At 39.9% G+C, this 25,709-nt stretch overlaps 1 protein-coding gene across 1 annotated transcript in view; it reads left to right on the top strand.

The window, feature by feature from the left end:
• The first annotated feature begins 13,795 nt into the window (after window positions 1-13,795).
• Window positions 13,796-25,709, top strand: part of TPH2 (tryptophan hydroxylase 2) — a 95,679-nt gene continuing 83,765 nt past the window's right edge. The window contains exons 1-5 of the mRNA XM_046012910.1: window positions 13,796-13,900; window positions 16,311-16,463; window positions 19,000-19,183; window positions 19,294-19,394; window positions 24,277-24,344. Of these exons, the coding sequence (XP_045868866.1) occupies window positions 13,796-13,900; window positions 16,311-16,463; window positions 19,000-19,183; window positions 19,294-19,394; window positions 24,277-24,344 (611 nt within the window). The remainder of the gene's footprint in view (window positions 13,901-16,310; window positions 16,464-18,999; window positions 19,184-19,293; window positions 19,395-24,276; window positions 24,345-25,709) is intronic.

Below are 25,709 nucleotides of genomic sequence, written 5' to 3'. Positions count from 1 at the left end.
AGCATTAGGTCAGTTCAGTCAGACTGATAGCAAATTGTCTTTTGTGATTTAATTTCAGATTATATTGTTTAGATATCTGGTGGGTTTAGACAACCTCCTTGCAAAGTTTAAATAGAGCTTTATCTTTGTTTATATTTTTCTCCCCTCAAAATGATAGTTTCTGTGGTATTCAGGGGTACCCAATAGGAATAAACACATTTCCATTGTGTTATCAACCCCTTCATCTGGTGTAATATGAGTTGAAGTGGTGGAGACCACTTGTGGGTTATTTGGAAATTTTCTTCATGTGAGCACAAGAGCATCACTCATGTTGACTATCATGATATCAATTTTATGAAGACTCAAAGGTTAGAGTGAGGTTTTGTAAGATTTCAGTTGAACCTATGACTTTTTTTTTTTTTTTCAGACTGCTGGCTTATTTTTTTTAAATCCTTCTATAGATATTTAAAGTACCAGATAGATGGCTGCTTCAGCCTATGAGTATAATGTTCATTTGTGAATACCTTGAAAAGAAAATGGTGGTGTGTATGGGCCTGGTTGAGCTTCCTAAGACTTATCTCATTTCCTTTTATTGATAAATTACTACTAAATCAAGGAACTACCTTAGTTATGGTATAAATTTATACTGGCATGGTATTCATATGGTTCAGTTGGAGGAACTAGGAATGGATGATACTGACAAGGAATAATTCCTGCCACAGAACCTGAAGTTCACCCTGTAAGATCTAGGAGTCAAAAGTCAATGGGAAAAAAATCCAACCAAACTGATTATTAGGTTGGTTTTGTGCTATAAAGTTCAGCCTTTTCTTTTGCTTTGTTCAACACGAATTGAAGCACAAAAGGCATACATCATGTGACATAAACGTGATACACTGGAATGATGGCTTAAAACCCAAACAACAAGTTATTTAAGGGAAAGAGATCAGACTTTGTTGATTCCCAATTTTGACATAGTCACTGTTGATTCTCTTTCAGTTATCTCCATGCTTTCCCATTCCATTTCTTTTCTTTTCCTTTCTTTTCTTTTTAAGATTTTATTTGTTTATTTGAGAGAGAGAGGGAGAGAGCACAAGCAGGGTTAGGGGCAGAGAGAGAGGGAGAAGCAGATTCCCCGCTGAGCAAGGAGTCTGACCTGGGGCTCAATTCCAGGACCCCAGGATCATGACCTGAGCTGAAGGCAGATGCTTAACTGAGCCACCCAAACACCCATCTGCCATTCCATTTTTGTTCTTTAATAACTTTATACCTGCTTTCTTCATTCACCTTGGGGAGTGGCTAGTGAAACTTACTTTCAGTTTATTTATTTCTTTTTATCATTTCCCCCAACACATTTCTTTGTGTGTCAAAACTTCTTTTTCTCTTGATGCCATTGTATTCCTGGTTGGCTTTTTATTTGGCCATAGTGATGGGAGTGAATGGTGAGGGAGAAGTAGGAAGTCCTCAGGTTCTCTCTTACCTTTTGCCTACAAAATGGAAGTATGTGTGTGTAGTGGGGGAAGTTGATAGAGTAGGAATTGTCCTCCAATTGTGGACCAGGTATAGTCCTTATTTCCCTTAGTCTATATCACCTTTTCCATATCTTTGTCCTGAGAGTCAAAAGCATCTCAGGACCCACTTCTACTTTCAGGTGATTAAAGAATGGCTTATATTATTTCTCCTGTTTTTACAACTGTCTTCAGTGAGGACAAATAACCTATGTTCAAGACTCATTGATATCCTTAACATAAAACTTACTTAGTTTTTTAGATCCTGTCTCATCTCTCAACTGTTCACTACCATGACCATTCATGATTACATGGCCCTCTTCACTTGGTAAGATCTTGTATTTGGAGGTCTTCTTATCTGAGAATATCTCATTTTATATGTTCCCACTTCATTTTCCAATTTCTGACATTTTCCACTTTCTTTTAACTGCTTGGTCCAAACCAATTCTGTTGGCTCATCTTATGACTCTTGGCTGCCTTCTTACCATGACTATAAGGACAGCTGCCACATGAAAACATAGGTGTCCACATCTCTTAAATTTCTTCCAAAGATTCTAAAAACCAGTGCCCAAGTTTATGTCACTCTGGTTTCAGAACCAGTGAGGAATAGGGAAGAAATAACTGACATTTTGAGCATCTAATATCTGTCAGACACTGTGGTAAGCACTGTGAACATCCAATTTAATCGACATAACAGTCCTATAAAATGTAAATATTGATCACCCTATATGACAGAAATGGAAGCTGAGAAACGAGGTAACATGTCTTCAAGTATGGCTAGGTAAGTGGCCAAGCTAAGATTTAAACTCAGATTTATCCAAAACCAATGTCCTATTTTGATGCAGCATAACTTATTTATTTTTTGATGCAGTAAAATTTATTCTTAGAGTTTTTTTATTTTTGTAATCAATGTCACACATGCACATGGTTTTCACAAGACGTGTTGATGTGAGAAACTTTTTCCTTCACTCCAATTCCTCTTCCCCAGTGGCAAGATTTTCAGCTTTCAGCTAATTCTTTTGGTATTCACTTTTTTTTTAAGATTTTATTTATTCATTTGACAGAGAGAGAGATCACAAGTAGGCAGAGAGGCAGGCAGAGAGAGAGGAGGAAGCAGGCTCCTCGTGGAGCAGAGAGCCCGATGTAGGGCTCGATCCCAGGACCCTGAGATCATGACCTGAGCCGAAGGCAGCGGCTTAATCCACTGAGCCACCCAGGCGCCCCTGGTATTCACTTTTGTGTCTTGATGCTGTAATATGCTTGTGTTGCTCCTACTTTAATTCTCAGTTTTAAGCATTATCCACTGACTCCCCATCTTGGAAGATGTGGATTTATCCCATCTTCCCCCCTCTCCAGCCCCTACTATAAACATGCAAACTTCTTTATCTTTCCACCTTCTGATATAGTTGATATCATAATATTGATTAGGTTAAAGCAATTAGCTCAGACAATTTAACCCGACCTTTCATGTTCCTTTGGAACCTAATTCCTTTTTTTTTTTTTTAAACTTAATGTTTGTCAACTGCGGGCTTCACTGTAGGGTGATCTGATGGCTCCATTTTGTTGAGATTCTCTAGGTTTTTTCCTTTGCCTGACTGGAGGGTAAATGCCTGGTGGTCAGCCTCCTGAGGTTTGTGAGTCTCTGTGTCCAGCGCATATGTTCATTTAATCTCTCTCCTTTCAGGATGATACCCCTATTCTCAACTTTGTCTGGTGCCTGTCAGTTCAGATGCCTCTATTTTACCCCAGAGAATAAGCTCCCTTCATTTACTGAGGACGGGAAGGGAAGTGGATTGGCCCTATAGAATAGGGGAGGGGAGGAAAAGGATAGGGTTTTAAGGGCCTTTAAGAAAAAGCTTTATTAATATATAATTCATAAGCTATAAAAATCACCCTCTTAAAGTATACAGTCCAGTGCTTTTTCACATATTCACAAAGTTGTGCAGCCATCACCAGTATGTAATTTTAAAATATTTCATTACCTTGAAAAGAAACTTCTTAGTAGTCATTCCTACTCCCCCCGCCCCCCCAAAAAACTTCCTTCCAGCCCTTAGCAACCACTTTCTACTTTCTGTGTGTCTCTTTGTCTCTTTTTCCCCTCTCTTTCGGCCTCTTGTTGATATTGCATGTAAATGGAATCATAAAATATGTGGTCTTTTGTGACTGGCTTGTTTCACTGAGCATAACATTTTCAAAATTCATTTGTGTTGTTACACATATCAGTACTTCATTCTTTTGTGTTGCCATTTATGGACATACCATGTTTTGTTTTATCTTTTTGTCAGTTGATATTTGAGTTGTTCCAGCTCTTGGCTATTATGGATAATGTTGCTATGAACAATCATGTACAGGTTTTTGTGGGGACATATATTTTCATTTTTCTAGGTGTATACCTAAGAGTGGGATTGTTGAGTCATATGGTAACTTTAGGTTTAATGTTTGGAGGAGCTATCAAACATTTTTCCAAAGCGACTACACCATTGCACATATACCTAGGAATAAAACTGCTGGGTCATAGAGTAACTATGTTTTAACATTTTGAGAAACTACCAAACTTTTTCAAAATGGCTGTATCATTTTTCAATCCCACCAACAATGTAGGAGGGCTCTAGTTTTTCCATTTCTAACACTTGTGTGTTTTCTATTTTAGCCATCCTAGTGGTTTACAAAACCATGTCTCATTAAGCTTTTGGCTTTGCATTTCTCTAATGATTAATGATATTAAACTTTTTTTCATGTGCATATTGGTCATATATTCTTTGGAGAAATGTCTATTCAGATCCTTTGCCCATTTAAAAATTGGTTTGTTTTTTCATTGTTGATTTGTAGGAGTTTCTTATAGATTTGGGATACTGTCTCCTATGAGATACTTGATTTGCAAATATTTTTTCCCAACCTGTGGGTTGTCTTTTAATTTTTTTTAAGTTTTTTAATTTTATTGATGGTGTTCTTTGAAGAATAAAAGTTTTGGGAGTGCCTGGGTGGCTCAGCTGGTTGAGCATTGGACTCTTGGTTTCTGCTAAGGTCGTGGTCTCAGGGTGGTAAAATTGAGCCTTGTATGAGGCTCTGTGCTGGGTGTGGAGTCTCCTTGTGATTTTTTCTCCCTCCCTCTCCCTTCCTTGTGCTCCTTGCCCACTCTTGTGCATGTTCTCTCTCTCTCCAATAAATAAATAAATAAATAAATAAATGAAATTTTAAAGAAAATTTTTTTCATTTTGATGAAATCTTATCTATTTTTTCTTTGGTTGCTTATGCTTTTGGTATCATATTTGAGAAACAATTGCCTAACACAAAGTTATAAAGATATAGTCCAGCATTTTTTCTAAGAGTTTTGTAGTTTTAGCTCTTGTTTTAGATCGTGATCCACTTTTTTTGTTTTTTTTTATAATGATTTTTAAAAAATTAATTTCTTTTCAGCATAACAGAATTCATTGTTTATGCACAACACCCAGTGCTCCATGCCATATGTGCTCTCCATAATATCCACCACCTGGCTCCCCCAACCTCCCACCCCCGACCCCTTCAAAACCCTCAGATTGTTTTTCAGAGTCTATAGTCTCTCATGGTTCATCTCCCCTTCCAATTTCCCTCAACTCCCTTCTCCTCTCCATCTGCCTATGTCCTCCATGTTATTTGTTATGCTCTACAAATAAGTGAAACCATATGATAATTGACTCTCTGCTTGACTTATTTCACTCAGCATAATCTCTTCCAGTCCCGTCCATGTTGATACAAAAGTTGGGTATTCATCCTTTCTGATGGAGGCATAATACTCCATAGTGTATATGGACCATATCTTCCTTATCCATTCGTCCATTGAAGGGCATCTTGGTTCTTTCCACAGTTTGGCGACCCAAAAGATTCTATCCCCAAACTACTAGAACTCATACAGCAATTCAGTAATGTGGCAGGATACAAAGTCAATGTACAGAAATCAGTTGCTTTCTTAGACACTAACAATGAAAATACAGAAAGGGAAATTAGAGAGTCGATTCCATCTACTGTAGCGCCAAGAACTGTAAGAGAATAAACCTAACCAAAGAGGCAAAGGATCTGTACTCAAGGAACTACAGAACACTCATGAATGAAATTGAAGAAGACACAAAAATATGGAAGACCATTCCATGCTCTTGGATCAGTAGAATAAACATTGTTAAAATGTCTATACTGCCTAGAGCAATCTATATTTTTAATGCCATTCCGATCAAAATTCCACCGGTATTTTTCAAAGAGCTGGAGCAAATAATCCTAAAATTTGTATGGAATCAGAAGAGACCCTGAATTGCTAAGGAAATGTTGAAAAAGAAAAACAAACCTGGGGACATCACGTTACCTGATTTCAAGCTTTACTACAAAGCTGTGATCACCAAGACAGCATGGTACTGGCATAAAAACAGACACATAGACCAGTGGAACAGAGAGCCCAGATATGGACCCTCAACTCCATGGTCAAATAATCTTTGACAAAGCAGGAAAAAATATACAGTGGAAAAAAGACAGTCTCTTCAATAAATGGTGCTGGGAAAATTGGACAGCTATATGTAGAAGAATGAAACTCGACCATTCTCTTACACCGTACACAAAGATAAACTCGAAATGGATAAAAGACCTCAGCGTGAGACAGGAATCCATCAGAATCCTGGAGGAGAACATAGCCAGTAACCTCTTTGACATCGGACACAGCAACTTCTTTCAAGATATGTCTCCAAGTGCTGTGAAGTGTGTAAACCTGGCAATTCACAGACCTGTACCCCTGGGGATAAAAATACATTGTACGTTTATTAAAAAATAAGAAATAAATAAAAAAATTTTAATTAAAAAAAAAAGATATGTCTCCAAAGGCAAAGGAAACAAAAGTGAAAATGAACTTTTGGGACTTCATCAAGATCAAAAGCTTCTGCACAGCAAAGGAAACAGTCAACAAAACAAAGAGGCAACCCACGGAATGGAAGAAGATATTCACAAATGAAAGTACAGACAAAGGTTGATATCCAGGATCTATAAAGAACTCAAACTCAACACACACAAAACAGATAATCATGTCAAAAAATGGGCAGAAGATATGAACAGACACTTCTCCAATGAAGACATACAAATGGCTATCAGACACATGGAAAGCAATTGACCATTAACATAAGGGTTTATTTCTGGACTCTAAATTTGATTCTATTTATTTACATGTCTGTCCTTATGCAGTACCACACTGATTTTGTTACCAGATCCCTAGCACCAGGTTCTTGAGTCTCCATGTTACATAAATGAACACCGAACTCAAGAGAAAGAGAAAGAAAGCAGGCAGGGTTTGTTAGAGAGAGCTTGCATACAAAGGCTCCAACAAGAAGAGGAATTTCACTCCCCAAAGGGGTAGTGAGCTAGGCTTATAAAAGCAGTTTTCCAAAGGGTGAGAGGCTGGGAGTAGGGAAGTGCCCTTCAGTCCCATGGTCATTATCTTGTGGTCCTTACTTTTTAGTGGACCCACGACAATCACAGGATGCTTTTCTTCATTGTCAATGTTCTTTAGGGCTCCTGGAAAATAGAAATACTTTGCAAGCAGGCTTTAAATTGTTACTTCTAATTTTGATCTGACAACTATTACTTCCTAACAGTTGTTATCTCTCATTTGTTCTCTTTCCTAGAAGGAGGTATTTGTCTCCAAGCAAATGGAAACTTTTTTTTCCCAAAGAGTTTATTTATTTATTTGACAGACAGAGATCACAAGTAGGAAGAGAGGCAGGCAGAGAGAGAGAAGCAGGAGGTGAGGGGGGCGGGGAGCAGGCTCCCTGCTGAGCAGATAGCCCAACGTGGGCTTGATCCTAGGACCCTGGGATCATGACCTGAGCCAAAGGCAGAGGCTTTAGCCCACTGAACCACCCAGATGCCCTGAATGGAAACTTTTAACTCTTGCCTCAGACCAGTAGCTTTACAGGACTTAAGTCCCTCTTGCTGTCCCCATAGCATCTTGATTTGATGACTATAACTTTACTAAGTTTTGAAATTAACTGCTTCATGAACAGACTTCCAACCACTCTTTGTCGGTCTCCTCCATTTACTAGGAGGTGTTTGAACCTTTTGGGGATTCTACAATGTAAACTGAGTTGCTTCTTAGTCTTTGATAGCTTAAGGTTTGGCTTTTTCCTGTCTGCAATGTCTGATCACTCTTCATCTCCTTTCAGCTTTGAATTTCTGTTGCTATTGTTTCTTGACTTTATACTCTTCTCTTTTGCCTTAAAAAGGAAAGGAAATCTTATACTATCACTCTAGTTGTATTTCTGGAAGGGTCAGAAGTGGTTAAGTACATTCTCAGGAAGAGTCTTTTGATACTGTGTATAGATGATCTAGACCTGGGCCTGTCCTTCAGCACCCTGTCTTTCTAACTCCATAATCTAGGTTTTATGTTCCTCTTTGGCTAAAACTGCACTCTTTAAGGTCAGCAACGACAGTTTCATAGCCAGATCTCATGGTCTTCCTCTCGTCCTCATTTCCTTCCTTTACTCTGCTGGATTTGAAACTATTGACCACAAGTCAGTCTTATCTCTTTCCTAAGCCTTCATGCTTTGCTTCCTTTTATTATCTTGTTACCTGATAGCTTCTCTCTACCTTTAATTGTGAGTGTCTTCAATGGTTTAGTTCCTGGGTTCTCTTGGTTTTAATTTATTTATTCTTAATTTTTTTAATTGTAAAATTTAAGTAAAAATTTAAATAAAATTTACCACCTTCGTCTTTACCGTTTTTAAATGCATGGTTCAGTAGTGTTGAGCATATTCACATTGCTGTGCAACCAATCTTCCGAAGTTTCTATCTTGTAAAACTGAAACTCTGTATCCCATTGTCCATCTGTACCTCACTGTTTTTTCCCCCTCAGCCCTTGGTAACCAACATTCTACTTGAGACTGACTATTCAAGATGACTCATGTGAGTGGAATCATATAGTATTTGTCTCTTTGTGACTGTCTTATTTCACTTAGCATTATATCCCCAAAGTTCATCCATGTTGTAGCATGTGTCAGAATTTCCTTTTTTATGGCTGAATAATATTCCATCGTATGTGTATACCAAATTTTGCTTATCCCCTCATCCACACTTGGATTGCTTCAGCCTTTCGGCTATTGTGAATCATGCTTCTATGAACATGGGTATACAGCCATCTCTTTGAGACACTGTTTTCAATTATTTGGCAAATATATATGTGTGTGTGTGTACACATGCAACCAGAAGTGGGGTTGCTAGATCATATGGTGATTCTGTTTTCACCTTTTTGGGGGAACTGCCATACTGCTTTCCATGGCTGCTGTACCAGTTTACAGTTTCCCCAACCGTGTACAAGGGTTTCAGTCTTTCTTTCCTCTTTATTTTTTTAATTTGTCAGCTAATGTTCACTGATTTACTTTAAACTTTCTATTCCCAGCTATGATCTAGTTCCCAAACTCCGGTCCCACATTTATAATTGTACGCTATGTAAAGTTACTTGATACGGGGTTGGGAGATGGGGTAACTGGGTGATGGGCATTAAGGAGGAGGGCATGTGATGTCATGAGCACTGGGTGTTGTATACAACTGATGAATCACTGAACTCTACATCTGAAACTAAAAAATACTATATGGTAATTGGTTGAATATAAATAAAATCAAATTAAATTAAAAAAATAAATATATAGAAAAGAAATACATGATACAACACTCATCACAATAGCTGAAAATTTTTAAAAAATGCATCAATAAAAAAAATAAAGTCACTTGACAGTACATTACTGCAGTCAACTCAAATTCCCTGTCCCTAAAATTCCTCTTTTATCCCAAAACTTATTCCTTCTTTGGAAATAGTGGAAATGCCACTATTTCCAGCCTTGGGAGCTTGATAGTTTAATCTTTTGCTTATATATGAATTTGCCTTATTTTTTCTGGAGTCATATTTAGTGAGCCTCTAACTCCTTGTTGATTCTCATTTTGACATTCCTTTTTCTACTCATAACTGCCACCATCTAGTTCCAGCTTTTATCACGTTTCCTCCCTCTAACCTGTTGTTTTGCCTAGACTAAATCCCACTAACGTTTCACTTTCATAGACTATAGTCCCAATACAAAAATAATAAATGCTTCCTCTTCAAATACAATGTTTGAAATCCTAGCATTTAAATTTCCAAATAATCAGTCTTTATCCTGTCTTTCAAATTTTATATTTGTCTTCTGGAAACTTATCTTCTTTTGACTTTTTCCCCCCTACCTCTCTGAACTTTTTTATTTTCCTTTTTTGGACTTATTTTAAATTGTCTCTTAAATTTGGTCAGGATTCTTCTTCTCAGACAACCTACTCTCCATGAGTGAGGCTGTACTCACATAAATTCAATTATTGGCAATACCTCAACCTCTATATCCAGCTTAGGTCTCATTTCTACGTTAAAACCCATATATCTAAGTGGACATCTATGGACATTGGACATTTTCACTTGGCCACTCACACGCAATCTGTATAAAATCTAACTTTTAGGAATTTCCTCCTAAATTGCTAGTATTTACATGTGGTCTTGTTTAATGTATGGCATCTATCATTTACCCAGTTCCACAAGTCAGAAACTTGGAGTTCTTCTGGCATCGTTTTTCCTGCTCCCACATCCAAGTAGAGATGTCCTATGGATCTTACCCCTTGACACCTCTTGTTTTTTTCATGGCATCCTTAATGCCATTGCCTTAATCCTGGTCATCATCTCCTGGCTACATATTTCAAGTCCTAAGTGGTGTATGCCTTCAGTCTCATAGTCCTCCTCCAAGCTACTGCTTTTCCAAATACCAATGAGGTTATATTATTGACTTGCATGAACCCCGTCCAATTGTTCTCTTTCACCCACAGCAGAAGGTAATAAAGTACAAAGCCATTCAGGTTTAGCAGGATTTGATCCTGCTTTTCTCCTCAGCCTTCTCTCTCACTGAGCACCCTTGCCCCAAACCCATATGCCAGCATTGTTGAACAACAGTTCTCTGTATATTTTCTTATATTCTACCTAGAGTAGCCTTCTTTCTGTCTCTCTTTCCATTTTGATTAACAAACACGAACACTTTTTTGGAAGCTTTTAAACTTTTATTTTACTTATTTAATTTTATAAAGATTTTATTTCTTTATTTGAGAGAGAGAGACACAGCAAGAGAGAGAGAGCATGAGTGGTGGGGGTGGGGGGAGAGGGAGAAGTAGGCTCTCCACTGAGGAGGAAAGTAGGCTCTCCACTGAGGATCAAGCAGGGGCTCGATCCCAGGACCCTGGGATTTGGGATCATGACATGAGCCGGAAGGCAGATACTTAACTTACTGAGCCAGGAGGCCCTTAAATTTTTATTTTTAAATAAGTGTATGGCAAAATCAATTTGTCGTACAGTTCTGTGAATTTTGACATGGATAGATCAGTGTAACCACCACCATAATCAGGGTATAAAATATTGCCCCTCAAATACCCTCTTGCTATCCCTTTGAAGTCACACCCTCCCCCACCCACAAACCCTGGCAACTACTGACCAGTTAGCTCTCCGTCACTATCGTTTTATCTTTTTGAGAGTGCCCTATAAGTGTACATGACCTTTAAGCCTGGCTTCTTTCACTTGGCATAATGCCTTTGAGATTCATTTAGGTTGTGCATGTTAATAGTTGGTTCTTTTTACTGCTTAGTATATAACATTTTGTGAATATCCCAGTTCGTGTATCCATTCACCCACTGAAGGACATTTGGTCTGTTTCCAGTATTTGACCTTATGAACATGTGTACAGGTTTTTGTTTGAATATAAGCTCATTTCTCTAGAGTAAATACCCAGAACAAGCTCGCTTTTAAATATTCAGCTCAGGCAATGCCTCCTAGAAACCTCTCCTGACTCTCGTAAGGTAGCCTTGAGCACTCTGTGTTTTGTGTTTCTAATGTCTTCTGTAGATAAGTCGAAATATTTTGTTTCACTTGTTTATTTGCATGTGTGCTTCTTGCCGCTTGTCTGTGATTTCCTTGAAGGAAGACACTGTATCTCATTCATCTTTGCATCGGCAGGACTCAGTTTCAATGCCTAACACAAAATGACCACTTAACAAATTTTGTTGAATTACACATCATCCCAAACCCTATTCCAGCTGAAATTATCTGTGTGGGTCTCTTTAGCCTACTTATGTTTCCTTGTTTGGAATACTTAAGAGGCTGTAGAATGTGATAGTTGAGAACATGGAGTTTGGAGCCAGACTGCCTGAGTTTTAACTCCTGCTTCTTTAATTGCACGAACGCTTTGGCAAGTTACCTAAATTCTTCGTGCCTCAGTTTCTCTTTATATAAAATGAAAATAATAGTTACTGTCTTGCAAGTGTTGTTGTGATGATCAATCGTGTTTTTACCTAAAAAATTTTCTTAGAGGGGCACCTGGGTGGCTCAGTGGGTTAAGCCTCTGCCTTCAGCTCGGGTCATGATCTCAGGGTCCTGGGATCGAGCCCCGCATCAGGCTCTCTGCTCAGCGGGGAGCCTGCTTCCTCCTCTCTCTCTGCCTGCCTCTCTGCTTACTCGTGATCTCTCTCTGTCAAATAAATAAATCTTAAAAAAAATTGAAAAAAAATTTTCTTAGAATAGAGATTGGCAAATACTAAGCCCTCAGTAATATTAGTTACTGTTATTATAATTACTTCAAGAAATGTATGTATTTATTTTATTTTTTAATAGAAAGAAGTAGCATGGTTTTGCTAAATGTTTTATTTTTATTTTCAGATTTTATTTATTTATTTGACAGAGAGAGAGAGAGAGACATCACAAGTAGGCAAAGCAGCAGCCAGAGAGAGAGGGGAAGCAGGCTCCCTGCTGACCAGAGAGCCTGATGTGGGGCTCCATCCCAGGACCCTGAGATCATGACCTGAGTTGAAGGCAGAAGCTTAGCCCACTGAGCCACCCAGGTGCCCCTTACTAAATGGTTTAGTATAGCACTGGACAATCTTAAAATCCTAATTCTAAACCTCAGTCAGTGTATTTAAACTTCACCTTCCTGGAGGCACCTGCCTGGCTCAGCCCATAGAGCAAGTGACTCTTGATCTTGGGGATGTAAGTTTGAGCCCCAAGTTGGATGTAGAGATTTCTTAAAAATAAAATCTTAAAACAAACAAACAAACAAACAAAAAACCAAACTTCACCTCCCTATTGTTCATCAGAGCTGATTTTTAGAGGAAATTCTTGCCAAATAATATTTCCAAAATTAGGTCAAATTATAATTATGTCCCTCAAGATTCCAGAAACAACTAACATCCAGTTAACATTAAGTCATCCATTTTGGTTTTGAAAAAATTTCATCTTATTTTCTGTACAGAAAAGCAGTGCCAGCTCCAGGTTTTGGTTAGTTTTGCAGTCAAACAAGCACGTTGGTCAAGAGTCGTCCATCTTTTGGGAGATTGGTAAAATTTTCCTGTGACATGGTGATTTTTATCACTTACTAAAGTTTTGAATAGTAAGTACTTCACTTGATCTATGCATTTCAAATTGTCAGGTTTGATCTACTTACGAGTGGAGAGGAAAAATTCAGTAACCATCAATAATATCAAAGGAATGACTGATATATAGGCATTTAGTTTCCTTTTCCTTCCACGTAGTGAGGAGGATTCTAAGGTTAGTGTCTCAACTATATCCATACAGTGGCTAAATCAAAGCCTTACATTTCCTTTACAGTACAACTGCCTGAACATCACCACATAGCGGCATCACAGGATTGGGAAGCAGTGCCTTTTATGAAAGCCATCACACACATCCAATCGTAACACATCAGAGCAGAAAACACTGATTAACACAAAACAAAATGGCTTAAAGATTCAGTAACGCCGGTCTTTCTAATTTTCCTCCTTTTGGGAAGAAAGCACAGAACCTTTGAACTCATAGTCACCTCAAGGCGGAGATTAGCTTGCCAGTAGCAGGTCTGAGAGATGAGAGCTAATATCAGGGGACAGATGTTTTCTTTTACGTTTAACACCCCATTATGTATTGTTCTCACCACCCACGCTCAAGCGTCTATTCGACCTATGAAACAGACTGCACCAGAAGCACAGATAACCCCAGGCTTCAGGTCTGTAATCTGATCGTGGCCATCAGCAGCCAGAAATGAATTTCTTTCTAATCAGCTTTCCATCAGTCCCCAGTCACTCATATAAAGGAGCCTGGGGAGAGGACGATTCCCATTGCTCTTTCTTCAGCACCAGGGTTTTGGACAGAGCCTGGAGCGTGTTGCTATTCCTCCCCTCCCTTCCTCTCTCAGTCTCCGCGAGCACTGCTGCTGCCCCGTTAGTACCCCCTGCTGGAGAGAAAGAAAATTACACCGGGATCCATGCAGCCTGCAATGATGATGTTTTCCAGTAAATACTGGGCAAGGAGAGGGTTTTCTCTGGATTCAGCGGTACCCGAAGAGCATCAGCTCCTTGGCAGCTTAACAGTGAGTACTGAGTAGCTGGCACTATAGAGGAGTGCCTTCTAAGGTAATGACCGTCTTATCCTTGCCCTATGGACACCTGACGTAGAGTAAGCACACGCACAGCTCAGCTTGTTTCTCTAGCATCTGTCTGTATAACCTGCCCCCCTCCTGTCTGCCTTCAGTCTTCCTTCTCTCTCCATAAAGTAAAGTGGGTGTCCTATTCACTTTGTTCTAAACTTCCTTTCCTCAAAGTTTATAAGTAGAAAGTAAAAGGAGTTCCTAAACACCAAGAGCAAGAGGTTGTATGAACCATTGTCTTATATCTACAACCAAAAAAAGTGTGTAGGATTTCGAAAGACCACTTATTATGAGTAGGAACAGGGAGAAGAAATTAAATAGATTTCTATGGTTCCTGCAAGATGAAAAAAGTTAACATTATGTAGGATTTTAGATCCTACAAAAAATTTGAGCTAATAGTAATGGGATTTAATGAAAAAGACAGTGAACAAAAAAAAATTCAGATTCCTAGTCAAGAAAAATAATGCTATTTCATTGCTGTAACAGAGTTTACCAAACCAATTACAATTTAGTCTGTATCACAGAAAATTCTATTTTAATATCATAGTTCCAAACATGTGCCAGAAGGTCATATTGTACTGTTGTATTATTATTGCTCAAAATGTTGAAGAGTAATCAGGGCAAGTTTTGTAGAACTGTTTAAATCAATTTGCAGAAATGAGTCCAAAAACGTAAATAGATTTTTTAAATATCTAAACATCATGCATATTTGGATGAGATATTCCACCGAGGAATTTTGAAGTCATAATGACCTGCTAGAAGGAAAGCAAAGAACTCAGAGTTACGGTTAATAGATGACCCTTTCATATAAAAAATTCTACTTATATGTGCTATGGTGAGTGCTGTGAAGTGTGTAAACCTGGCGATTCACAGACCTGTACCCCTGGGGGTAAAAATACATTATATGTTTATAAAAAAATAAAAAATAAATAAGAAAAAAAGAGAAATATATAAATAAAAAAATTCTACTTAAATATAGAAGAGCTGTGTGTTATGTGGTGGGAAGAAGGCAGATGCTGGGAGTGCGGAGACATATGAGCTTTTAATGACCAAACCTAGTGTCAAATGCCAATGTCTGCATTGTCTTCTTCAAGTCATAACTAATAAAATATTCATTTCCATGATATAAAAATCTAGTGAGTGAGGCAATAAGAAAAGTGTGACACATGTGAAAATAAAGCCAGTGGGGGGATCAGAGGAAGACAGTGGTGAGTCCCTGTTCACTGTGTTCCATATCACATGTCCTTTTCTCAGTTTTGTGAGGAAGTGATAGACTGGGTCTGATTGCACTGTGCTAGTATTAGCCAGGGAGAAACTTCTCTGTGTGCTCAAGTCTTCATTTGCTCATAAAGAACACAAAAAAAGCACACCCTAACTTCACTTTGTCTTTTAACTGAAAGTTTCTTTTAACCGAAAGTTTCCAGCTTTTTTATTTGGTATTTCTGACAGTGTGATATCCAAGTTTCTGAAATCTGCTCTTTTTGTTTTTAACCAATGGGACTAATAGTCATCACTTAGTTCTGTATTGTAGTAACTTGAGTGGCTACTGAAGTGTTAATCCTTTTCAGTGTCTCAGATTTTACTCTAGCTCCTTAGCTAGTTTTCTTTTTCTCTTTTCCTTCCTCCCCCACTCCATCCCTCCCTTCTCTTTCTCCTTTTTTCCCTTCCTTCCCTTCCTTCCCTCTCTTTTTTCTTCTCTTTGGGGCTGGATTTTAACAGCCACTTTTCAGGAATCCTCTGTTGACACAGATGGCCTTCATTGAATACACTTCCCCATGTTGAACTTCTGCAGATAGAGTCACGACAACGTGGCTCTAATTGCAGAAAGGAGGGTTGTCAGTTTCAAGGAGTGTCCTTACATATTTCAGAATGAAGTGAATATTTTGTTTTTAAGATTTAATTGAAACTAAAATCATTGTTGTGAACAATACGTTTCATCTTATTTTTGTTATGTTAATAATTAATAGATTTTCCATATTATGCAAGTAGGCTAACAGACCAAATTTCATGCTGTAAAACGAACCTAGAAAGTAAAACAGGAAGTAGTCATATGACTTTATGATGGTCAGATTTTTGTTGCTGTTAAATAAAGTGAAGCAAATCGGATTCCCCCCTCTCCCCCCCTTTAATTTCAACCACTGGCTGCTTTAGAACACTGGGAAATAGTGTCCCAGAGTAAATTAGACTGGTATTTATGATCGAGAGTTATGTGTGATGTGGCAACCTCTCTTTGAGTTTATATGGTTACTGAGGCTTCTAGCATATGAATGGACTATTTGACTGAAAATCTAGTTACGAGAACTCTGGGATCCTAACCAATGTTTCTTGTGTGTGTGTTTCTACCTTCTTGAAGTTAAATAAAGCTAACTCTGGCAAAAAAGATGATAAAAAAGGCAGCAAGGGAAACAGCAAAAGTGAAACCAGTCCCGATGGTGGCAAGACAGCTGTTGTATTCTCACTGAAAAATGAAGTTGGCGGATTGGTGAAAGTGCTGAACCTCTTCCAGGTGAATGTAAACATCATTACCGAACCTCACAAGTGACCGGGTGCCGGATGAGAAACCTGTCCTCTGCCGTGAAACGTTACTGAGGCCATTTCTGGATAATGTGTTCAAAGTTTCAAAGAAAGCATATTTCATGAAGCTTTATAAGGGAAGTTTGTCTGCCAAGTGGTGAAATAAGCAGATTTGTGTCAACTGTGTTTTAAATAATTCCAAGTGACCCTGCTAGCAATTCCACAGACTATCGCCAGATAAGAAAGTCAGTAATTAAAAACTGGGAGCCTCACCTGTTTTGTTTGGCAAAAGGAGCCAAGGATATCTTTAGATATCAAGAGACTGCGGCCTGATTTGATTTGTTAGCATCTGAATTGTGCACACGTCTGGGAGCTCATTTATTATATCTACCAAGATGTGCAAGTAGAGGCATTTGGTACTCCCATGAGCCTCACTGTTACATGAACTAGACATGTCTTTGAAGAGATGAGTCTCCTCCTATAGAAGGCAGGGCTAGCTCTCTCTCTTTATTTTATAGAAATGCAGGAGCCTTTTTTCCAGGTCCAGTTTGGTGGCTTGAACCCCAAAGAAAGAGCCCAGTTGAGGGTGAGGTTAAAGAACCCCAGAAAAACTGTTGCCCTCTGGCCAGGGCGAACCTGATGGCTACCTTACCCTACAGCATGCGTCGTCCCTTACAAATGGATTTTGTTTGGGGGCTCTGGGTGCTGATTTGAGCTGTCAGATAGGGAGCCTCACTCTACGCGGTGCCTGGGGCAGCTGGTGCAGAGGAAAGATGATTGGAATTGCAGTCAGAGGAGTCAGAGCTGTGTTCTCCTGGCTTGGCTAATCACTAGCTGCTTCCTAGCTTCCATTTCTTCATTTGTGAAATAGCGATCATAATTCCCACCTAACAAGGTAGTTGTGATGCAGTAATATGAGTGAAAGTGCCTTGTGAAATGTACAGAAATGAGGCCTCTATTGTGAGGTCTCTTTGATGACCAGGGAGGGGAAATTAGCAGCCTGGTTTGGCAAATATTTCCCTGTTCTCTCTTGACCTGGAAGAAAGGATCAGGCACCATAAACAGTGGTAATGGAAATCCGGGGAAATATTTTACACATAATTATATCATCCAGTGCTGTCTCTGCTCAGTGCTCCAAGGCAGGCTGGACTCCCTGGAGAAGGAGTTAGCAGCCCAGAGTTTTCTCTTGGCCATCAGCTAGTCATGGGGTCTTAGCTAAACCACTTAACCCATCTGGACTTCATTCCCTTGTCTAAAAATATCTACTCTGCTTCAACCGATGGACATTAAAAGCCCAAAGTGACACAATGGGTGTGAAGACTCTTGACCTTAATATTAGTCTTATCTTTATTATCAGCCAATTTAGAAAATACAGTGTGACTGTAAAGGTTAATAAAAACAGAAATGGAGCATCTAGTTTCCCGGTCACAGGACTGGTTTCTCTATCCAGAGGAGGAGCCTGTTGGATTTGATGTTACTTTGGCCTTGGAATCTACCTCTCCAGCTCCTCTGCTGAAAATTCCAAGACCATCCAGGATTGTATTAGGAATGTGAATTGATAATCACAGGATATCAGTGGGTGATGGAGAGATATGGGCTTATTTAGGGGTGGGTTGGGGTGGGTTAGGGTGGAGATGAGAACTTGGTCTTCAGTTAACTCAGGGGAAAGTTTAAACCTAATGTTTAAATATTAAATTGCTGTCTCTCCCCTCCCCCCTCACCAAACACCTTAGTGTAAGGAGACTTTTACCCCTGAAACCCATTGGGGGGTGATGGTTACAATGATGTGTCCTTGCATGAAGCTAGTCTGGATGCTGTTGAAATAGAACAGTTAATGAATGGTCCCACTGAGGTGTGTTTTTTGATTGTTGTTTTGTGTTTTTTTTGTTTGTTTTTTTGCTCTTGTTTTTGCCTGTAGAGATACTTTCTTGGCTGCTTTTCTTCCTTTTCTTTGGCTTGTGTCTCCCAGCTATCAGTCCTTTGCAGACCACCTGCCTGATGTCTGCCTCATTTGCCTGCCATTTGTACTATTTACTTATCTTTTCAAAGGTTATTTTTAAACTTTATTGTAGTGGAAACCACTATTAAATCAGGGTGTCAAGTTTTAGCTATGTTTTTTGGAAACATATGAAAATAAAAATATAAATTTGGGGATGACACGATGATGCGATAAGCTAATTTTCCCCCCATGTAACTATGCACATCCCCAGTGGGATGTGGACCGTGCAGGGAAATGATGATACTCATAATTATAATACATCTTATGGGGTCTTTTATATGATTTTATATACCCTCTTTAAAAAAAAAGAAAACGAGACAGGAAAACCTACATACAGTCTCTGCTCCTATGAATAGAGGAACTGGTTGGAAACATTTCTGTGTTTTAGTAACCAAAGAACAAGAAGATTGTCTTTTTCTCCGTTGTGGGCAGTTGGCACCTGTTCTTAAGAGCTGAACAAGAAGGGTCCTTGGAGTCCTTTTTATTGTGCTGTGAAGGTAATTTAGAGATGTTGCTTATATTTCCACAGGAAAAACATGTCAACATGGTTCATATTGAGTCCAGGAAATCCCGGCGAAGAAGTTCAGAGGTTGAAATCTTCGTGGACTGTGAGTGTGGCAAAACCGAATTCAACGAGCTCATTCAGTTGCTGAAATTTCAAACTACAATTGTGACGCTGAATCCGCCGGAGAACATTTGGACGGAGGAAGAAGGCAAGGCCAGCCTTTCCTTGTCGGGTGATTTAGCAATCTGACAAATGTTGCAAAAAGGAAAATACAATCTGTGAGCTAATATTTTTGAACCCACACTCTGTTTTCAACAGAACTCGAGGATGTGCCCTGGTTCCCCCGGAAAATCTCAGAATTAGACAGATGCTCTCACAGGGTTCTCATGTACGGTTCTGAGCTCGACGCCGACCACCCAGTAAGTGTCCAGTCAAATCCATTCCATACAGGCTGGCCCAGCTCTGTGTGTGTGCCAGGCAGCGTGCCATAGTGTGTGCCTCATTGTAGAGCAATTGATTATTTATTCCCCATCACACAGAGCAGGCTTTCCAATGATGAAGCTTTCCTCTACGTGTGCACTGGCTGGAAGTAGATTAGAAGGATGGCATTTCCATGTAACATTTGTTCTTAAAAGGGTGGGATAGAGGAGGAGATTCTAAACCTTGGAGAATATTTCTGTAGCATTAGACAGAATGAAATATACTTGCAGATGGTGACCCTTGGAAAAACGATGAACTGAAATTGATCACCCCTTTGAGAAATGAGGGAGGACTAGGCATTATGGGGCTCAGTGAGAGAATAAAATTTCCTTTGCTATTTTCCTTGACTGGAGGTAGTTAGGAGTAGAGTAATGGGGTGGACTTCAGTCTCAATGGAAAGGCAAAGAGTTTTAGAATAAGGTCATGATGGAAAACACATCTCTTCCACATCTACCCTGAATCTATTTACCACGATCTCTCTTCTCTTCCAATAAAAACGACCACCTTTAAAGAAATATGATACGTAGGTAAGCATTTCCTATTATTCCCTCCCTTCCCCTTTACATCAGTTTTTATTTAACACAAGAGACTTGGAAGTTCTTTACGGTCAGAATGAAGTACAGTTAAGAGTCTGGGAGAAGTAAGCAATATAATCATTTGTTACAAGCACTTTTTTTTTTTTCTTCCCAGTGCCCCTTTCTACAAATGGGCAGATGAAAGGGTAAAGCCCAAGCAGATCAGCCATGCTTGTAGAAGGGCTTTGTGGTCTGAGGGTAATGATTTACAGATATTCATTTTATTTAAATGGAGGAAATCTAGAAACCTGATGATGACTATTACCTTATGCAGCGGTTCTCCAAGTGTGGTCCCAGGCTCGGCTGCCCCAGCATTACCTGCGAGTTTGTTTCAACAAGCCCACATGGAAATTTGAGAACCACTCCTGTAGAGGAAACTGTGACAACCTCCACAAGAGGGAAATTTTGAATCAAATTAGTCATTTGGCATACTATACCAATTCAGACCAATTCATCACCTACCACTCAAGCAAATGGTCCAACAGACCTAATTCAATGGCATTATTTTCAAGAAGCTGAATTTACTCAAAGACACGGTGTGTTACATTTGCCAATCCAAAATTTCAGAATAATTCACAGTAAGTCATATGGAAGGTTCCTGAACACTCTAAGTGCCTTATAGGGTCACCCACTTGTTATCTCCCCACCTCCCCCCAAGCCCGCCCAATGTTCAAAGGAGTCAGACTTCACATAGAAGTCTGATTTAAGAGATTAGCAGTAATAGGACTTTCCAGATACCAGCTGTTAACTTGCAGGATGACCTTGGGCAAGTCCCCCTACCTCCACGCCTCAAATTCTTCATGTAAAAAGTGGAAATAAAATCCTTATTGACCTCCAAGGGGCATTTGAAAGGCCTCATTAATAAAACAACTGGAAAGCATTTTGGCAAGAGTAAATGCCTAATCCCAGGAATGGAAATGCTGTAGTAAATCATTCAGATCAGTGCCTGGATAGTAAAGGATTTCTTGCTTACCTTCCTATTTCCAAATGTTCCCCTTAGTCTAGTTCTTAAATTACTCAACCAGGAGAAAGAGGGTCAGCTTTGTTTAGAGGAACAACCATAGGAACCACCGACCTTGTGAAAAAATGGATTCCAGTACCCAGTGTAAATTTCCCTGTGTTTATTTCTGATCCATTACTCCTAATTGTATCCACCTTATGATGCCTTCTCTTATTTTCTGTGTAGTCAGTTGAAATAATTCTAAGTGCTTAGCAATCTCTGACCTCATTCACCATTTTTTTTTTTTAACCACATGTACTTCTTTTATAAGCGCACCAAATGTTCATGATGCAAAATCTGGTATTGGTAAGTGGGTGTTTTTGGTAAGTTATTATTTGGTGAGCATGGAGAAAGAGGGCTAAGACTTCTGGTGCCTGGGAGTAGTACTCCCCATTCTGAGCTAGGGATTACTATGTCAGGCTGGTGTCCTTGTACTTAGATGGCTCAGAAGGAACTGGAATGGGAGAGGCAGGGTGCCGAGGCTTGCTGGAAGGGGTTAACCATCTATCTAGGTCAGCGTCTGTCTGACTTTGCCGGACAAACCACCAGGAAGATCTTTTCAAAGTGCGGAGTGGGGTTCTGTATGGCTAGTGAGCTCCCAGTTGAGGCTGGTGCTGGAGGTCTGCTACCTCTTGAGTAGCAAGGATCTAGAGTGGGATGGTCTCTCAAAGTGTGGTTCAAGGCCCAGCCATAAAGTGCTTGTTAAAAACGCAGGTCCTCGGGGGCTCATCGGAAGCCCCCTGAATCAGAACTTTCAGGATGGACCCTGGAATCTGCATTTAAAAGGACTTGCAGGAAATTCTGGTGAGCGCTAGTGTTTGAGAACCAGTGTTCTGGCTCAGTGATGCTCGACCTTAGCTTTCCATTCAAATAATCTGTGGGGAATTAAAAAAAAAATCCTGAGGTCAGGGTCTCACCTCTGAGTGCTTAGATAGTAACCTCTGGGAATGTGTCTAGTTTTGGAGTATTCTTTAAAACTCCCCAGAGGATTGTAATATTTCAGCAGGGCCGAACTGTTAGGGATAGCTACTTGAGTGCCAGTGCACACTTGGCTGAGTGTTTTAAGGTGCTGGGGGGCTCTTCAGTTCCTCTGGATTTAAATTGGAGGAAGCATGATGTGCTACAGATACTCTCTGGGGATTAGGCTTGCCAGATTTAGCAAATATATATATATTTATATAAATATATTTTTATATTTATATATTATATATTTTATATATACATATATATTTATTTTATATATTATATAATTTATATATATTATATATTACATAATATATAATATATTAGCAATATATTAGCTATAATATAATATTATATTAGCAATAATATATAATATATTAGCAAATATATATATATATAGTACCTGGTTAAATTTGAATTTTAGGTAAACAAGGAATCATTTCTTAGTATAAGTATGCCCCACCTACTGCTTGGGGGGGTCCTCTCTGTTATCTGGTAACCTTACCCCGGCCTTCAGTCCAGAATCCATGGCCAAGGAATGCTGTCTCTGTGATCACTGGTGTAGCCAGCATCCCTGTTTTATTTTGCTAGTCCACAGTTCAATCCTGGCAGCTCTGCCTACCAACGACATTTGCATAATCATAGCCATACTAGGCTAATGAGGCATGATGAGTAAATCACTCTCTCACATGCCTGGAAAAGGTGCAGGTGTTTGCTAAGGAGAGCCAGTCGAGAATCTACAGGAAGCCCAGCCGGTAACTATTCTTGCAGGATGGTGTCTGGTTTGGCAGGAACTGGGGAACAGGTGCTGTGTTTTCGCATGACTCTTTGCCTTTCGTCATGGCCTGCTTTCCTTCTGAGTCATACAGGTGCTTGGAACTCTTCTGTTTTGCCATCCTAGGCTGTTTGGTACTCCTAGGAACTTGAAACTTGTACTTTCTCCTCTAGAGCAGAATTTTTTTAGGTCACAGACCCATCTGTGAATGCGGTGGCTTGGTCACAACATTTTGTATAGACAGATTTTAAGGCCTCGTAAGCCTGCATGTGAACACCAGTTTGAAAACTACCAATTCATAGCAGAAGAAAGTGCTAGCTTCTCTGGCAGGCATACTTCATTTCTGCAGGGTATCTGGGTGATTTCAGGCTCCTCTCTCTGTGTCCCGCTAACAGTGATGCTCTAACAAGAGAAAGGCCTTTGGCTGTGGAAGTTCTTTACCTCAGCCCAGCAGACAGTCCTCAAGGCCAGTTCTCTGTCAAACATACAAGATAACAGGGTGATTTTCTCTGTGTTTGAGGTTCCTCTTGAACAGCCTGCCTTTGCAGAAGCGTGCAAGCCAGAGCAGAGGTAACCTAGGCCTTCGTGGGCCTGTTTTCAGCTCTCCTTGCAGAGCCTGTGATCCCAGAGGCCCATCTCACCTGGCCTCCATTCTCAGAGTGGCCTCTGCTTCCTGGTTACCTTTGAGGTTGCAGGGTTGCAGACGTAAGAAGTTAAATGGAAACAATTCCTTCTGGGTTTCCAGAAGTTTGAAGAAACCAGCCCAGAAAGAATTGATTGAAAGTATCTGAAAGAAAGAAAAGTGGAAGGTCTGTTGACAAGAGGAGAGATTCTTGAGTAAACTGGAAAATTCCTCTTGGAAGTAATTGCACTTGACAAAACAATGACAGGATGTTTAACTTCCCAAGTTCATGGTGAAGGACAGAAGTCTTGAAGTTCCTAAAGACTAAACAGGTTCGAGGGGGGCCTCAGAGTGGAATGGAGCTCATTTGCTCTCCTGTGCACGAAACCCTTATAATTGATTTTGCATTATGTGGCTATACTCATAAAAAACAGCAAAACCTCTTTAATCCATGCTAATTTGGGGGATTCAATGATTATTCTGAATGATAGAATTTTTAACAAATGTGCATTTATTGGCTATGTATCCAAAGTAATTACATTTAGGTTAACTTACTGAATAACCATGTTAAAGGGACCTGTTCTAATGAACAGGATAAGATTAACTCATGATTAACATCAATTATACATAAATGATACTTGAAAACCAAAGATACCATTCACTGTAGCCTGAATTCCCATGCATCCCAAATTAGTGCAGCCCAAATGTAACGAGGTTTTACTGTAAGCCCGGTTCGCTTCTGCCTGTGCCATCAAGATGGTCATCCAAGGATAAAATTCACATTTGACTCCGACACTCAATAAACACCATGGCGATTTTCTTTCAGGACTACTGCAGTCAATTTTTCGGCACTTTGCTAAATAACTTACTCTCTTTTCTGTTTAAGGGATTTAAGGACAATGTCTATCGACAGAGAAGAAAGTATTTTGTGGATGTGGCCATGGGTTATAAATAGTAAGTACCTGCGTAACTCTTCTCTGCGACTCGCGGCTGGCTAATTAGGGGAAGCCCGTGCCGTGTGAAACCGACCAGCCTTGTCTTCACTTTAACTTTTGCAGAAGGCAGACACGAACCATTTTAAACCCTCCCCAACTTGGTGGCGTTTAAATGCCAACACTGATTTTTCACTTGCGGGTGTAATTGTAGCATAATGAGACCAGCAGGCCACATGCCAGGCGCTCCATTTTCACCATTGTGTTTGCTGCTCTACCAAGGCATGGGGCCATTTTTGTATATACTCTGCAGGGTCCGGAAAATGCGTTTGAATTGTACTTGTGATTTGACTTGTCAGTAACCCCTTCAATGTCCAGCTTGCCCGGGGAAAGTAGGAGGGTATGCAGGAATGGTACGCGAGTTCATGGAAGCAGCCTTAATAGAAAAGAAATGTGTTTGTTTTACATGGAAAGGGAAGTTCCCTGTAACCTGGAGGGCTTATGGGAGAGTTTCATGCCTAATCCCAGATCCCTGGTGGGATGAAGTTGGAGAACCTCCGGATTGGGGTTGGGATGTTGCCTGGTGCATGGCATGTGACAGGATGTTTGAGACCGGCCATAATGTCATTTGTTGATGCAGGAATGGATCGTAGGCCTCTGTTTATTCTGTTCACATTAAGAAAACATGTAGACCATCATGTTGTCAAGGTGCTGCCTTTCCTTTGTCTGGTATGTGATTAGCAACATGAACCTTGTCTTCAGAACAAAATACCCCATAGGAAATGTTCTTTCTTATTTTAGAAGCTTGACTGTCCTGTGGGGCAGGTTTGTCCTTGGTGAGAGTTTCAGACATCTTGTGTGTTTTAGAGAGCATGTCCGCCTTTGCTTTTTTCTCTTCCTCTTTTTTTTAAGGGAATATGACACACAAAGGCTTAATGCCAAGTCAAAGGATCCCACATCACACCTCTGATTGCATCAGCTGTTTGCTCATTTCTAAGTTCCTTTCACGCTTTGGGTGTTCTTCCTTTCCTCCTCCCAAGCCTCAGGCGTCCTTTGTTCTTTCTCCCCTATATTTATGATCCTAAAAACCAGGACCACTTGCCATGTGCTTTTCCCACACATTGTCTACTCCATTTTTGTTTTCCTCTGTTCCAGGCAGCTTCTTGACTGCCTTTAGCCTCCTGTGGCTTTCTACCCCCTCACAATGTCAGTGTGCCTGAGGCTCATCCCGGCCCAAGCCCCCTTCCCTCTCTCAGCACCATCACTCATGAACCCCATCTCCTGTTGTTTCCCAGATTACCAAGAAAGGACCCTTATGGGCTGGGCTCACTGTTTCACATCAGGGTCTGATCATTGATTGTGAGCCTTCAGCTTGTCTCCCCTTGGT

This window comes from Meles meles, chromosome 7 (genome assembly GCF_922984935.1).
Source record: "Meles meles chromosome 7, mMelMel3.1 paternal haplotype, whole genome shotgun sequence".
Classification (NCBI taxonomy): Eukaryota; Metazoa; Chordata; class Mammalia; order Carnivora; family Mustelidae; genus Meles; species Meles meles.
Note: the sequence above shows the minus strand (reverse complement) of the source record. Positions and strands in the feature narration are given on the sequence as shown.